The following is a 15,081-nucleotide window of genomic DNA, read 5'->3' as shown; positions in this document are numbered from 1 at the left end:
ACAGCGACTAAATCCCAGCTCTCTTTGCTGTGAGTCGGTGCGTGATATTTACTGTACCTGGACATGGCCAGAGCTGTGATGGCTGGAATATTCTTGTAGCGGCGTTGTGACACAGGCTGATTTCTGTTTAGTTCTTGACACAACACCAGATGTCTCTCCCAGCCTTTAACCTGGCACGAGCTACTCACTGTGGATACATCATACGTTCACATCAACCTCTGTTTATTACTGCATCACAGAGAAGGTTCCCACCCTGTCTGTAACTCTGACCCAGTGGTCCCCACAAACAAAAAGTACCTGTGCATTAACACTGTGCTTATCTGCGGTCAGCAGGCTGTTAAAGGGAGAAAAAAAAAATCCCTCGAATATAAATGCTTCAATGTTACGTAAAGACTTGTCTCAATGTAATTTGCAAAGCATAATACTCCTATGAGGTGACGCGAGGCTGTAACCAACGTATGCCAAATTGGATCTGGGTATTATTGCTTTCTAAATTATACACGCACACACACGTCAGCAGAATTACTCATCAGTGTTTACTGCCTCTATGTTTAATAACTTTATAACAACATAATTCCAGCTAGCCCTAACGCTAGTGAGGGATGGGGGTAAGCATTACAATCTCTCATCTGGAAACCACGCTGTCTAGCTCTGAGATGAGTGGTTAAAAATAATCATCTCATACTTCAGGATTTATCTAATTAGATAGCGTGTGGTTTCTTTTTGAAACATGAAACTCTTTGTGCAGTTGCATCTTAAGTCGATCTCACAGTTGTGCTACTGTCAGCCACTCCCATCATCTGTGTTGTTATAAATACAACACCTACATGCATATCCGATCCTAGTGCCAGTAACATTACCGTCTCTCTCTGTTCGGTCTTGCCCTGGGGACACAGGCTCTTCTGGAGGGCCAGGTAATTGTGTTCTGGTGTACTCTGTCTTCCATATCTGTATGAGAGACACATAACGAGTAGCAAAATCAGACATAATTCAACATAATAACAAAACACGCTCACATACGCACCAGTACGCGCACGCACCCTATAAGTCGAGGAAATAATAAAGTAATAACACCGTTTGTGTGTGTGTTGTGCATGTGGCATGGACACCCACTCCCAAGTGAAAGCCTAATTTAGAGTTTGCAGCTCTGATTGCAGAAGGGGCCGCAAAGCCTTATATTAATCCTAAACAAAAGCAGTCACACACACACACACACACACACGCACACAACCCATATGCTTGTATTAAGACCTTGATGGACATCCAAGCTGCTACCTGTGAACCTAATGCCAAAGTAGTGACTGTATCAATACAAAACAACCTCTCCTGCTTATCTATTAGTCCTACAAAGAACTGCCAGTCTCTCTTATACATGTATCAACTACCGCTCATTACAGTCACAAAAAAAAAAAAAAAAAAAAAAACCTCACCTGTATGATGCCATCTGCACAGCCAGTGACAATGACATTCCTGGTGTCCCACTCTTGTCGCTGAGTGAAGCTAACACACAGGATGTCTGCCCGAGGCCCGCAGGAAGCGTCGGTGCAGGACAGCAGCTGACCCTTCATGTTCCACAGGTAGAGCAGAGGTCCCGCGCATGACGCAATCTCACCCTTGGACAGAGCAATATGGTGTTGACACCCATGTGCACACAGATATACACATATACACAGAGATGCACAAAGAAGCAAAACACACACAAAGAGGATATGCATGCTGTCAACAATGAGAACCCTCCCTTCCTCACACTGCTGGCTAAATGAAAGAGGAACAACATGACAACAGCGTGCCAAAAATTACAAAGAACAGAAGAAAGAGAGGAAAGAGATTTTAAGGGGAGGGTAGGTAGAGAATTACTGAGAAAACAATCAAAAAGGTGGACTTACGGTGAGTTCATTTATAGCCAGTGCAGTGATGCTGGCTGTGTGTCCCGCTAACTGGGTGATGTAGCTTAGCTCCTCCATATCCCACAGGATGCAGGTGAGGTCACGGGAGCCACTTACTATCATGCTGTGGACATCTGACACTGCCAGACATGTTACCGAATCTGTGTGACCGTATAATGGCTGTGAAAAAAAATGGGAGTTATGTATGTATATGAGTGTCTGCCTATCTATGGAGCACACAAATATGCAGATACACTAACCTGTCTGAGTTTCATGTGAGTGAGTTTGTCCTTGCTGACTGCTACATCCCACACACACACCACTGCGCTGGTTCCTGCAGTGATGACTGTCGTCGGGTTGGGACAGACTGCGCACAGCGTCGCGCCCCAGTCACATAGACTCTCACACACAGCAAAGATCTAGAGATGGATGTACACGAGTAGACCACCATAACACAGATTATTTATGTCTGTATTAAGTATACTGTTTATGATGGAGTGAGTTTGTGGATATGATACTGATTAGCTGATGGTGTGTGTGGCTTGACCCAGACTCAGTGAGATCCTTCATCTGTATGTGATTAAACTGTTTAAAATTCAGTTTCTGTAAATGTCTGTAAGACTGATATTGAGCACTAATTAATATAAAAGGGAGTAAAATTTTATCAATCCAATTCTCTCATTTAAAAACAAGCCTATGCTTCATGGCTGTGTAACGTGGGGCCTGCATAAGATTTGCAATTGTCTCATTTCAATTTGATTCATGCAGCTGGGTAAACCTGGAGGGTTGTGTGAAATTGAATGCAAAATTGATCTACTGTATAACCCCACATGCATACCTTCTCTGTGGCATAGTTTCCAAAGGCACAGCTGTTGTCAGGGAAGCCCCAGCTGAAGAAGCAGGTTGACAGAGGCGACAAGAGGAGCCGGTTTCCCTCCAGGACCAACACCTCTTTTTCCAGACACACAATTTGACCTACTGGGCCTCTCGGCAGCTCTACAGAGGGGTTTAAAGTGTTATTGAGAGTGGGACACCATGAGTAAAAAAAAAAAAAGTTATGAAAGAAAGTAAGGGAGTGCTTTAAAAAAAATGTCACTTAAACCATAGGCACCCATAAAAAAAATAATGGTGCAAAAGATAGAAAAAATGACCCCATTCTGCCTTTTGTGTACCTGAATAAACTTACCTGACCAAATGAAGGTAATGGCTTTTCAAAAACATCATATTAAAGAGTTTGGTTGCTCAGTAAACTTGCAAAGAATTTCATTAAATTGACCACAGAAAACTGGGCAATTAAAACAGCTATTCCCAAGTTACAACAAGCTGAGCAAGCCTCTGTGCTAGGGGGACACCTGGATCATGGACAGTATAAGTTTATGTACGTGCGTGTATGTGGGTGAGGCAGTGAGAAAGAGGCTGTAATTGTGCCTATAATTGACCTGTACATGCAGGAACAGGCAGAAATCATTATATCCTTTCACCAGTTCTGCTTCTAAAATCCCCAGAAAGATCTTGTGTCTGCATTAGTCTTAGTGTTCCTCCTCCTATTCATCTCTATCTGCTTATTGATCAGATCAGACACGCTAAGATTTAATATGAAATGTAATATGCAGGAATCTCTCCCTGAGCATTCGCAGATTCATCTCCTCTCCCTCAGTGGGCCTGTAGGGATATTCAGATTATTAAGTAGGGCTCAGCGGAAGAGTCATCTCCATATTGTAGCTCTAACAGATAGCTCCTTCTACCCTTCCATAGTGTAAATTAATCTATGGACATTCTCGCTCTGTTTCAATGATTCCCTTGAGACCTGGGCACATCTTAATTGACATCAAATGTTGTGAAATAAAATAAAGGAAGAACAATACACAATAATGCAAAATGCAGATGACTATAATTGATTGAATTTGGTTTACTCAGCAGAAAATTGCTTTGTTGATTCGGTTGTTTGAAAATATCTGTTGTATATGAGGTTATATTATGATGCTTTAATTTTATGCTTTCATTTAAAGGAAGAGTTTGACATTTTGGCTGAGAATATGCTAAATATGAAGATACAGCCAGCAGCAGATTAGTTTAGCTTAGCATAGCATAAAGACTGGACACAGGGGAACACAGCTAGCCTGGCTCTGTCTGAAGGTAAAGAAAAATGCCTCCCGGCACTTCTAAAGCTAATAATATGTTATGTATTGAGCTAAGCTAATTGACCACAGGCTGTAGCTTCATATTTAGTGCACAGACACTGGAGTGTTATCAAGCTTTTCATCTAAGTTTTGGCAAGAAGCAAAAAAGAGTATTTTCCAAAATGTCGAACAAATCCTTTAGGATTAAGATCGATTATTTTCTGTCTGAGCTTCTCTTTTATTGTCTGACCGTACCTCTGAACGGCTGCGCAGTGGTCTTCAGTTTATCCAGTTTGAAGAAAAATGGAGTTGGATGAGGTGGTGATGATCCTTCTTTCTTAGAGCCACTGCGAGGCGGATGTGGTTTGGTGAAAAGCTGTGGAAAATATGCAAAGGATTATTTTTAAAAACAATGATACACCTACATGTAGGCAACCATGTATTTTTCTGCCTCAGCCCCCCAGCACACACTTTTTCTTTTTTACCTGTTTGGGAACTTGTCCAAAATTGCTTACGTATCCCAAGATTGTGCTCCTTATGAGGGGGTCCTTTGCATTCTGCCAGCCTCTCTGGGCGTAGAAGTAAGGATGGAACGTGTTGACACTTTCTACAGCAGCTGGACCTTGTTGCCGATACCCAAAAATGAGGTCGATCCACAGGTGGAGGTGGGAACTCACATAGTCGCTTTCCAAGGCCTAAGGGAAACAGTGCAGGAGATTGTTGCACAAACTAAGATCACCTAGTCAAGTAACATTACAAAACTACTGTACATGCGTTATGCAGCAGTACAATGGGACAATACAGAGGTATGTAGTGCTCAGTGTTATTACAGCGAGACCAAAACCATCACTCAAACTGTTAATATGAGAGTTCAGAAACACAAAAAACTTCTAGGAGAAAGCACAACCAAGTAAATTATTCAGGTACTGTGTGATTTCTTCCAAAAGTCAATTTAGAAGTCTAGAACAGCAGGAAGCTGCACAGCTGTGTTATGAGCGTATCTTCATGTTAGAATTAAAGAATGGTTTCAGTGGAATTATCCAGAGATTGGCTTTGAAGAGTTAATAAGGAAAAGAGGGCATTATGACCAGCCATATCCTTGCACCCGATCTTAATAAACCCATCCTGGAATAACCGAAAACCGCAAAAAAAAAATGAAAAACAAAACAAAACATCATAACAAGGACATATTGTCCTGAGTTAATTTGTCTATGGAAGAAAAAAAACAATCTTCTAAAGTCACTAATTTTATGAGAATGCTGGGCAATATGAGTAGTTCAGTAGATTACAGAGTGATAACCATCATAGTTGCCCCAGGAATGGAAAAAGGGAGGGTCACACAGAGGAAATCAGACCAACAGAGAAAAAAGAGCAGAGTTATACAATAACCCCACACAGAGAAAGAGAAGAAAGAGCTGAGAAAAGAGAGAGAATATTCAGCCCATAAACAGCTGGCAGAAATAATGGCATTAGGAAAAAGAGAGTCTTCTTGTGCCTGCCCTGAATAGTGTTAAATGGGCTTGTTGTCCTTCAACGTCTGTCATCTAAACATCTTCGCTTTTTCATGCATTTTCTTGATAAGAAAAACAACAGCTCCTTATATTTGAAAACAGTCAGTACAAAAAGAATTTAGCTGAACCCAACTCAACGAGACAGTGGCTGTTGTGAATAAGATCTGTCTCTTGTACTGTGGCAGAAAGAATGGCGACAAACAAAATGACAGCAACCAATACCACTAAATTGCAGCTGTTACAGTGGATACTTGTTTTAGATACAAAAACAGTGCATTTTCTGTGTACATACATCAGCTGCTATTGACAAACATTATTAGGTCTTATGGGAAAGGTTCCTGTATGTAACAGGCCAGACTGGCCAATTCTAACAGACAGGCGTGTTGAGGTCGGGGGTCACTGACCTCTCGATGGATTCTAATGAACTCCTGAGGGTCACCTTTCGCCCATGGAGGCAGCTCCACATCTTCCAGAGCAGTACCGTCCTCCATACAGCCTATACAGATATACATAGACATACAGTGCATACAGCCTTTTGAGTCGCATCACATCACTGGTTCATCTTTTCAATTTAAGGACTCTGGAGTTTTGTTTTGCTTTTTGTTTTTTTCAGTTTGGAGCAATGTTGTGATGAGTAGTTACCTATTTTTTTTGCTTGTCATTTGTGTGCTCAACTAGCACACACACATGAGGAAACATGTACTGCGCGTGCATTAGCATCCATATTATGCAACACCTTTAGAGAATAAAGGCTGGTAATATCGTATATTTTTTAAAGCCATTCCATGGAAAGACCAAAACTGTACTAAAAAGTATTGTCTGTGTCGCCTTAAATGAATACAGTTAATTCCCATGTGGCACACTCCTGCATTGTTATCCAATAACTAAGAAAAATATACAATAATGCCAGTCTAATCCTTGAAGCACATAACTAATAAAATGGTGTGTATGAAGCAAATATCTCAACAGGAAATTCATACTTTAAGTCATTCATTTAGACACACAGAGGATGATTTCTGAGACTGACCCAGCTGGATGTGGTTGGAGTTAACCAGGAAGTCAGACAGGTAGAAGAACTCCGGTGTCAGCTCTCTGACATCCCCCATGTTGTCTCTGGAGGCTGACTCCCACTCCTTCTTTACACTGTAAAACATCCGCTCTGGGATATCAAACCCTCCCTGTGGGAGATGAGGCACAACACTGTCAGTGTCACTGTTGAACCAAACTTTGCAACAGGCATATTAATGCAGTAGTCTGCTTAATTCAGGCTAGTGAACCATATTTTATTTTCTACATTGTATTATGTAAGCAGGAAATATTTGCCACTATTTGAGGGAAGCTTTTCATCTTTCTGTGAAATTCCGTAATCTATGATGGAAATCTCATGAGAGAGAATGTAATTTAGAGTAAAACAATTACCTCAATGAATGAAAATAACATATATACTGGTAAACTTGGTTAGAGATGTAAATCCAGTTATGGATATTACTACACACCCGTTACACGCTTCAGAAGACAAAAAGGCACCGTAATTCACCAGACCAACATCTTTATTGCTTTATTCTGACTATCAAATGCGTGCCTTTTCATTCTAATCAATTGGATGCTGCAATGTAAATTGGTAACATCTGTGGCTATTTGCGTTGGCTTCTTTTAGATGCTTTTCTATAATTATTTGCATATATATTGAAATCTCCCTATAATCTGCTTTCATAACAGAAGCAGCACTGAAACAGGATCTGGAGTGCTGAAAATAGCTCATATTAGAGTCATATTATTAGCAAGATTATGTTAGAAAATAAAAAATGACAAAGTGATGAATGTCAGTGGGCATGTGGAGCAGAGGGGCCTGTAAGTTAGTGAACAGACTGTACAGACTGATACACTTCCATTCAATTAGCAGTGATAAAATTCAGAATGTGACCCACATTATACCTTTATATATGTTATACATTTATCATTTACCACAACATGTGTTTGCACATAGATTTGTATTCAGGTGTGAGAAAGTCAAGACTTATGCAGATCTTCAGTCAGAGTCAGATGAGCCTTGAATCCATGCATAAAAGTCACACTGGCACTGAAAATCTTGTGCTGTAGCTGTCAAAGATTCACAAACACTTCATCCTGCCATCATTCAGTAAACTTACTGTATTAATTTCTATCAATCTAAGCTTTTATTACTGACCTGTTGATGTGCTGATAAAATGTTTGCTGTGGTATAATCATATTAGAATGTGAGTTTATGCGCCCTAATTGACGGGAATGTAGTGTTTATGACGTATTAGACTTTGACATGTGAGGGATGTTTTCTATTGTTAGGATACAAGCCAATAAAGTGCGTTCACACATAAAAACGATTATTCCATTTTCTATTGAATGCAATTCTTAACTCTTTTTTAATTTTCTGGGGAAATGGGTCAGTGAGACAACTGATTCATTCAATTCCATTTTTCCCCAGCCTCCTCAGTCACAAGCACCACATTTGATCTAATTTAATCTAATTTGATCTCACCTGCAGCGCCTGGAAGGTGTGAGAAAACGGCTCTATCCTGACAAGGAAGGAGGCCACGATGATGGCTGAGGAGTAGTGCGTACAGTAGTGGCATCGTGCAGACAAATCTTCTACAAAGCAAACCATTTTAAAAGGACACACACACAGTGTGTTGAATATAAAGTACAGCGAATAGGAAAGGTGAGAAGAATGAAAAGTGACAAGCTGAACAGATACCTTCACCCCCGCTGTTCTCCACTTCTTCATATCTCTGGATAAACATCTGTTTCCTTTTCTCTGTCTGAGCTCCCATTGGCTTGGAAAGATCACGGAAAGTTGCAGGATTTGACAGATCAAGTGTCTGTTGAGGATAAAATAGGGTGGAATAAGGGTGAGGTGAAAATATACATGTGGCATATAATATTGGATATTAGAGATTATAGATTATTATTGATATTAGAGACTATGACTGGAGATATGAGACATTAAGACATTTACACATATATTTTACAATAGCTTAGTGTAACCAAACCCCTTACACTTTTATTACCACGGTGCCTGGACTCCAATATACATGTTATTTCCTTTGCTGAAGACAAAGTTGTGTGTGTGAGATTCTACCTCTGACTGGTAGTCAGCTAGGACCCAGGGGAACACTGGATACTGCATCAGGTCATTGTATGTCCTCCCAGCGATGGTGTTCAAATGCATCAAGTACTCAAAGTTACTTATCTCCCCTTTCTAGAAAGACAAGTACAATAAAAACACCTCTCTAAGCACAGGATAAAAATTATAAACAAATCTAGAACTGGATTATTCTTAATGTCATACCTATACAACACTTTAGCGTAAGTGTATGTAAGTGAATCTGTAAACACAAACAACTCAGACAAAACAAAATGCATGAAGAGCCGTGTTTATTGCTTTACCTGCCATTTCACAAGGGCTGTCTTTTCAATCACAGGAGTCTTTCTAAAAACACAATAAAGACAGATACCTTGAATTAGCATCAGAGGCTGATCACTGCCTACCAACACAAAGTTGTGTTTTTTTTGCTTGCTCTGTTGCCTAGCAACCAGTGTTGAAATGTAACACAGCAGAGTTGAGAGGCAGCAGAGTGGAGGTGAGTGAGTGATTCAGGAAACATAAACTGTGTGTACACAGCTGTAGGAGCAGTTGTGGGATTGAGGAGAGCTACAGTATGTAGCATAAATAGCGAGTAGAGCTGTGTGGGATGTAGCACATGGTGCCATCTGTAGGCTGAGAGGAAATATACTTTCAGCAGCACGGTAAGTTGTCTGACTAGTCTCCATCAGCAAAGTGAGGTGTTTAAAAGAGGAAGTACTATTTTCCTTGTATAGTGAGTTTTTAAATGACATTCTTTGATATGCAGAGGTTAATGATTACTGGTCAAACAGGAACAATAACTTTCCTTCAAATTTCTGTTACAGAACACTTCACTGATTTCCAAGAAAAATAAATGACTTCCTGTTTTCACAGCTAAGACAAACAATAGTTTATTATCCAACTGTTTATTTAATTTGGTGTTTGTTCAAAGACTACTTTAAGGTGGTATTTTAATAGACACACTTAAAAGTTGCTCTATAACAAACTGCTGAGTACAAAAACCTCTCATTCAAAATACCTTGTTTCCAATTAATCTACCAGAGCATGTATTTAGCTAAACAAAACATCTATGCTAAATGACAATGTTGCTGAACATTTCATTAAGTATTTTACTCGTGGAACACCTACCTAAACTTGTTTAATCTAAATTGGCAAAGCATTCAACTGCTCCTGAAATCTCTTTTCCCTCTGTGGGCCAGTAACATGGCAATAAAGTCCTGGCGCCAAGCACCCCAGTTGCTAAGTAACGCTCTTAAACAAGAGGAACCTTGACTTTCTCTGTTTGGTGCAGGGAGGCTAGGGAAATGTTGAAATACACAAACGGCGCATTCCTGACCTATCCTCTCAACTTCACGGCCACATTTTGTGAGAAAGGATTGCCAGGTAATATTAATACAACTTCAACATGCTGATCAAATTGGGAATGGTGTTCTGTTACTGTGCTGTAACATTATGACTACAGTTGTGGAGTGTTTCTTTCTACAGGGGTGAAAGGCTTCGAGCTGACTGGCCGGTTCACAGGAACCAGAGCTACTGGTATGGGTCTAACAGCATCATCACTTGATTAACGCCAAATCAGAAAAAAAGAAGATAAAATATGGTGAGTACATATTTTAATTTACGTGGGAAAATGTAGATAAACATTTTAAAGAATAATATATTATTACATTTTTATGCATATAGTAAATGGGTTTACAGATCAACGGGCTACTTGAAGTGCATCCAATTTCTAAGACCAACAACTCGTCCTCCCCTTGTCCAATAACTCCGGACCAAATTATTTTTGTAAAACTACACTAAATCAATCATTGCATTTGGCCCAGAATGTGTTATCTAATTGCAGGCAATAATTTCATGCAATAGTTTTCTATAGGAGGTTATAATGGGAACAAGCACCAGTGGATAACCTCTCTCATCCTGAGGATGATGAATGAGGCGAGAGAGGGCCTTGGGGTGTAACACAGACACAAACAGACACACACCTTGCTCTTTTAGACAGGGAGGGGACAAGAGCGAAGCCTTCATCACACTCGCAACACTCCCTAACTATCATTTATCAAAGTCCCGATTTGACTCTTTGTGCGCAAGCACACGTACACTACTATAGTACATCTACGTCTGTCAGCACACTTGCATGTGGATGGCCTACACACACACACCTTCCTTGCCTGAAAAGAGCTAAACAGCTCAATCAGTTGAATGGTGAGGGAGCATCAGCACTCATTTGTTTTTGCTGTATTATCCAGTGTCGCCTCTCTCCTATTGTTCCCCAGCATTAGCCTTAATTAGAGAGTCGTGCTCTTAAATACCCCCATGGGCAACACTGGGTGAGCACGCACTAGTGCAGACATAACACTGCGACACACACACAGACACACACGTGCACTCACAGAGACACACACACACACCGCTCAGACTCTCATTCCTCAGAGAGCATGCTTTCCCTACTGCCCTGGGCCATACATAAGCCCTTGTATCTGAATAAATCACATCAGCCTTACACACACATACTTAAACGTAAACATACAACACATTCATTTGCTATAGTACTGTGAGGTGTTGTAGATTAGATATGAAACTGAGCTGAGAAATTTTAAATTGAACTGTTCAGAAACCATCTTATGTCTTGCAGTACCATGCCCAAAGGAAAGGGAGCCAAAGGGACAAAGGTGACCCTCAAGATTGCCAAAAAGGCAATACGGATGACACCAGATGGACGGCGGAGACTCACCCTTAGCAACATGGGTATAACCATCTTCCCAAAGTGTCTCCTCAAACTGACCAATGTGGATGAGTTGGACCTCAGCCGCAACCTGATACAGAAACTCCCAGAAAACATTGGGAACTTCTCGTCACTCAGGTGGCTAGATCTACACAGCAACAAGCTGGAGTTTGTGCCAGAGTCCATCGGGAACCTGGTGGGACTGACCTACCTCAACCTCTCCAACAACCACCTAACCTCTGCGGGTTTACCCTCCACACTGGGTTTTCTCACTAGTCTGAAGTGTCTCAATCTGGGGATGAACCAGCTGGACACCCTGCCTCCTACTATGGTGGCTCTGGGCAGTCTCCAAGAGTTAGGTCTGTTTGATAACCTCTTCATTAACCTACCAGAATTTCTGAATGTCCTACAAAACCTCACTAAGGTGAACATAAAACGAAATCCCCTATCGTATGTTCAGGGAGATGGCGAGGGAATGCTGAAGGAAAAATCAGAACCACAGGAAGATGTATACCTGGTACATGAGAGCAGCCTGTGTAGGACATGTCTTAAAAGATGTAAAGAGCAGAAGAAAAAGTTTACGAGCGGAGCAGGAGGAGAAGGAGGAGGAGATGATATGTTTGAGGAGAAAAGGATAAGGACTTATGCAGGGCTGATAGTGCCAAACTCGGTGGCTAGACTCAATCAGGATGTGTGGAGAATCAGACAGGGGGGACAAGAGACAGTCAAATGACCAAAGAGCTACTAACATTATCTTAAAAAACTATAGAACAAATGGAAGAGGTAGCCACACAAATTTAATTTTAATTATATGTGCATAATATCAAGCTGTATTTAGATGTATCTTCCATTTCAATATATGGAATAAAAAGAAAGATTACATGTCACAGCCTAGAAACATTGCTGCTGCTGATTGAGACGTACCTGGCATTAGCAATGACCTCAGCAACCCCTCTGCCTTTTAATGATGACACTACGGTGCACAGCCTGCAGGGACAGAGGGAAGATTAAGGACCAGAGTAAGATTGCTGAAAATAAACACTTCAAGATCCAGTCTGTATCAGTGTGGTACCTTTTATATGCAGAGACATGGTCTTTATTCAGGAATACCAGGAAGGCTGAGTGTCCGTTTTTCATAAAGACCTCGATGGCATTGTCCTGACAGACACAGTGGCTCTTTAGTTATTCAGAAGCAATGACATTTATGTGTAGTTGATACTTTTATCTATAAAACCTATTTAAACCAAGACTTAACATGCATCTTGACTGATTCTTAAAACGCACAACAAATCTAATTTCTATTTGTGCTCGGAGACAATTTTAAAAATCTGAGATCTATTCAAACTAAAACCTGTACAGGCACAATCTGGATATAAGATGCATGTTAATTCAAGGCATCTGTGGGAGCATTTGGATGTCTGACCTCCAAAAGGAAACGCATGAAGCGGGCCTCCTTGATTTCCTCATAGAGCCAGCATCTGCAGCTGGCTGATGGCAGCTCTTTACTCAGCATGGTGGAAATGAAGGAATCCCTCACACTGGCAGAGCAAGAAAGGGACAAAGAGGATGACGGCTGATCAATTGTCCCATATGAGTGGACATCACGCTCATGTATTTTTCCGCAACTGCACACAACTGTACGGCACACACAGGTGTACCTGCTGGGATGGTGTTTCCTGCAACAAACATCTCCAGTGGGACTGAGAGTGAACCCGTCACACAAGAGCAGGCTCTCCTTCCCAAACAGCAGCACCCCCTCTGTCACTCTGAGGCCACTCACCATCACTACACACATCTTAGCCTTTACCTACACAGAGAGAGAGAGAGAGAGAGAGAGAGAGAGAGAGAGAGAGAGAGAGAGAGAGAGAGAGAGAGAGAGAGAGATACATTAAGCCCCATGTGAGAGGCATAATACACATCAGCACATTCCTCTCCCGGGACATGACATGGCAGCAAAGCAGGCACTTCAGGCTTTACTTGATTGATCATTTTAATCACATATTTTAATCATTATTAAAAAGACACAGTTGAACACTTCATTATCAGAGCTGATTGATGGGGAGGAGAAGACCCAGCCCCCTTTTTCAGCAGTGCGACTGTGTGCTTCATCCAGCGCCAAAGTGGACCCACATGCTGCTTTCAGCGCTGGTTGTAGCTAATGCTAACTGCATTGTGATAATGTGTGGCTAATTCTATTGTCTCCCCTCATTTCACAGTGAGTGTGTGCACCTGGCTGTCTCTCTGTGTTGGCCCCTTTGCAGGCCCCCTGGGAAAGAGCGCCCAAAAACCATATGGGGCCCCAACATACCCGCAGGCCCCTCACAATTTATACTAATCAAATCAGCCTCCCTACCCCCAGACACGGAGTCACACACTTGGTGGAGGAGCAGGCCCTGCCTGGCCATTATTAGGAGAATTAATCACTGCCACACACACAATAGGAAACCTGCTAAGTGATCAGAACCTCTTGTCTGAATGCACACATAGAGACAGGCTATGATGGATAATATCACTTGTCATGTGAAAGCGTTTAAGAAGAGTCAAGGTGAGTGAGTCTGAGCCACACGGCACAGAAATCTTACACTGAGCTATATCATGGTCAGATTTTGTGGCAGTTTCCATCAGTGAACATAAACTGGCATCAGGCCTACTGTCCCTAACAATGACTAGATTTCAGAAAAAAAAAATAGTTAAATTTATTGTTATCAAAGATTAAATACATAACAATAAACTTATTTCCTTATCTCCTCACTGTGCTCTGGACAGATATGCGTTATCAGTCTGAGGGTGATTTAGCTGATGATGGGAAGAAGGCGAGAAAAGGAGGACTTTTATTGACTGAGAGCCTAATGTCAGACCATTGATTTCTCCCCATACACATTACTGTCATAATCACACTATTGGCGCTGGCAAGCTAATTATGAGTGGGTCTTCCTTTGTGTGTAACTATATGTGTGTGTGTTAGTCTGCGTGTGTGTGCGCATTTTTCAGAGCTAATGACTGTGTTCATTTGACAGGAAGCTCAGCAGGACTCACACAATGAACCACTGCAAGACAACAGGACACACAAGCACACATCACACACACTTACTAAGCGGATGTAAGACAGCTTGCATCACCTCCTACTGTTTTTATTAATACTTCTGTCAGAAACATTAAAAGCCGCGGCTGGTTGCCGGAGCGATGAGAGTCCCTGTCAACATGTGCTTTGGTTTCTAACTCAGTGGAAGAATGAGAAGAGCTGAGCTGGGCCTCGACATTAAAACATTACACTAATGAGGAAAGATGAAATTCTGATAGCAGCGCTGGGCTATTGGAATCCCTCAGTCTACATCAGATAATTATGATTGTGAATATTAGTAGGGTGGGAAGCAGTTGTGCTTGTGTTTAGGCATTTTGTTTTTAGCCCAGCAAACCAACAAACCCTTCTGTGCTACAGTACCTCCTCTCCAGGGTGAAGCTCCTGCAGGATGATGCGTATGTTAGGGCAGTCTTGTGTGTGGGAGCAGGGTTCTGGGGTTAAGGGGTCAGGTGGGCTCTCGCTGACAGCTGTTGTCTCGTTCAACACGGGGAAGAAGGTCAGACGTTCACAGTCCTGTCCTCCCTCCTCTTCATCCTCTTTTGCCTCTGAGCCAACTTCAAACAAGATCTTGGGCTCTGTTACAAAGGAAACATTTTTTTCCCTGAGTTTACATCCAATAGCCACATGGTAAGACTGGTA

The 15,081-nt window shown here is 41.6% G+C and overlaps 2 protein-coding genes across 4 annotated transcripts in view; one reads left to right on the top strand and one right to left on the bottom strand.

The window, feature by feature from the left end:
• wdfy4 (WDFY family member 4) overlaps window positions 1–15,081 on the bottom strand; it is a 39,095-nt gene that overhangs the window by 565 nt on the left and 23,449 nt on the right. For all 3 annotated transcript variants that reach the window (XM_041049773.1, XM_041049775.1, XM_041049774.1), the window contains exons 45-63: window positions 14,803–15,017; window positions 13,019–13,167; window positions 12,784–12,898; window positions 12,433–12,518; window positions 12,285–12,347; window positions 8,941–8,983; window positions 8,633–8,752; window positions 8,249–8,372; window positions 8,033–8,142; window positions 6,545–6,695; window positions 5,922–6,013; window positions 4,492–4,701; window positions 4,262–4,382; window positions 2,725–2,882; window positions 2,147–2,305; window positions 1,887–2,066; window positions 1,431–1,613; window positions 861–948; window positions 58–187 (exon numbers count right to left, since the gene is read on the bottom strand). In XM_041049773.1, the coding sequence (XP_040905707.1) occupies window positions 58–187; window positions 861–948; window positions 1,431–1,613; window positions 1,887–2,066; window positions 2,147–2,305; window positions 2,725–2,882; window positions 4,262–4,382; window positions 4,492–4,701; window positions 5,922–6,013; window positions 6,545–6,695; window positions 8,033–8,142; window positions 8,249–8,372; window positions 8,633–8,752; window positions 8,941–8,983; window positions 12,285–12,347; window positions 12,433–12,518; window positions 12,784–12,898; window positions 13,019–13,167; window positions 14,803–15,017 (2,497 nt within the window). The remainder of the gene's footprint in view (window positions 1–57; window positions 188–860; window positions 949–1,430; window positions 1,614–1,886; window positions 2,067–2,146; window positions 2,306–2,724; window positions 2,883–4,261; window positions 4,383–4,491; window positions 4,702–5,921; window positions 6,014–6,544; window positions 6,696–8,032; window positions 8,143–8,248; window positions 8,373–8,632; window positions 8,753–8,940; window positions 8,984–12,284; window positions 12,348–12,432; window positions 12,519–12,783; window positions 12,899–13,018; window positions 13,168–14,802; window positions 15,018–15,081) is intronic.
• Window positions 10,123–12,093, top strand: lrrc18a (leucine rich repeat containing 18a). The gene is made up of 2 exons (XM_041049776.1): window positions 10,123–10,238; window positions 11,271–12,093. Exon 2 carries the CDS (start codon window positions 11,275–11,277, stop codon window positions 12,091–12,093), a length of 819 nt encoding a protein of 272 aa, XP_040905710.1. The 5' UTR covers window positions 10,123–10,238; window positions 11,271–11,274.

This window comes from Toxotes jaculatrix, chromosome 11 (genome assembly GCF_017976425.1).
Source record: "Toxotes jaculatrix isolate fToxJac2 chromosome 11, fToxJac2.pri, whole genome shotgun sequence".
Taxonomy (NCBI): Eukaryota; Metazoa; Chordata; class Actinopteri; family Toxotidae; genus Toxotes; species Toxotes jaculatrix.
Note: the sequence above shows the minus strand (reverse complement) of the source record. Positions and strands in the feature narration are given on the sequence as shown.

Excerpts from the sequence above, each read along its gene's own strand:
- lrrc18a (XM_041049776.1), top strand. The coding sequence starts at position 11,275 with ATGCCCAAAGGAAAGGGAGCCAAAGGGACAAAGGTGACCCTCAAGATT.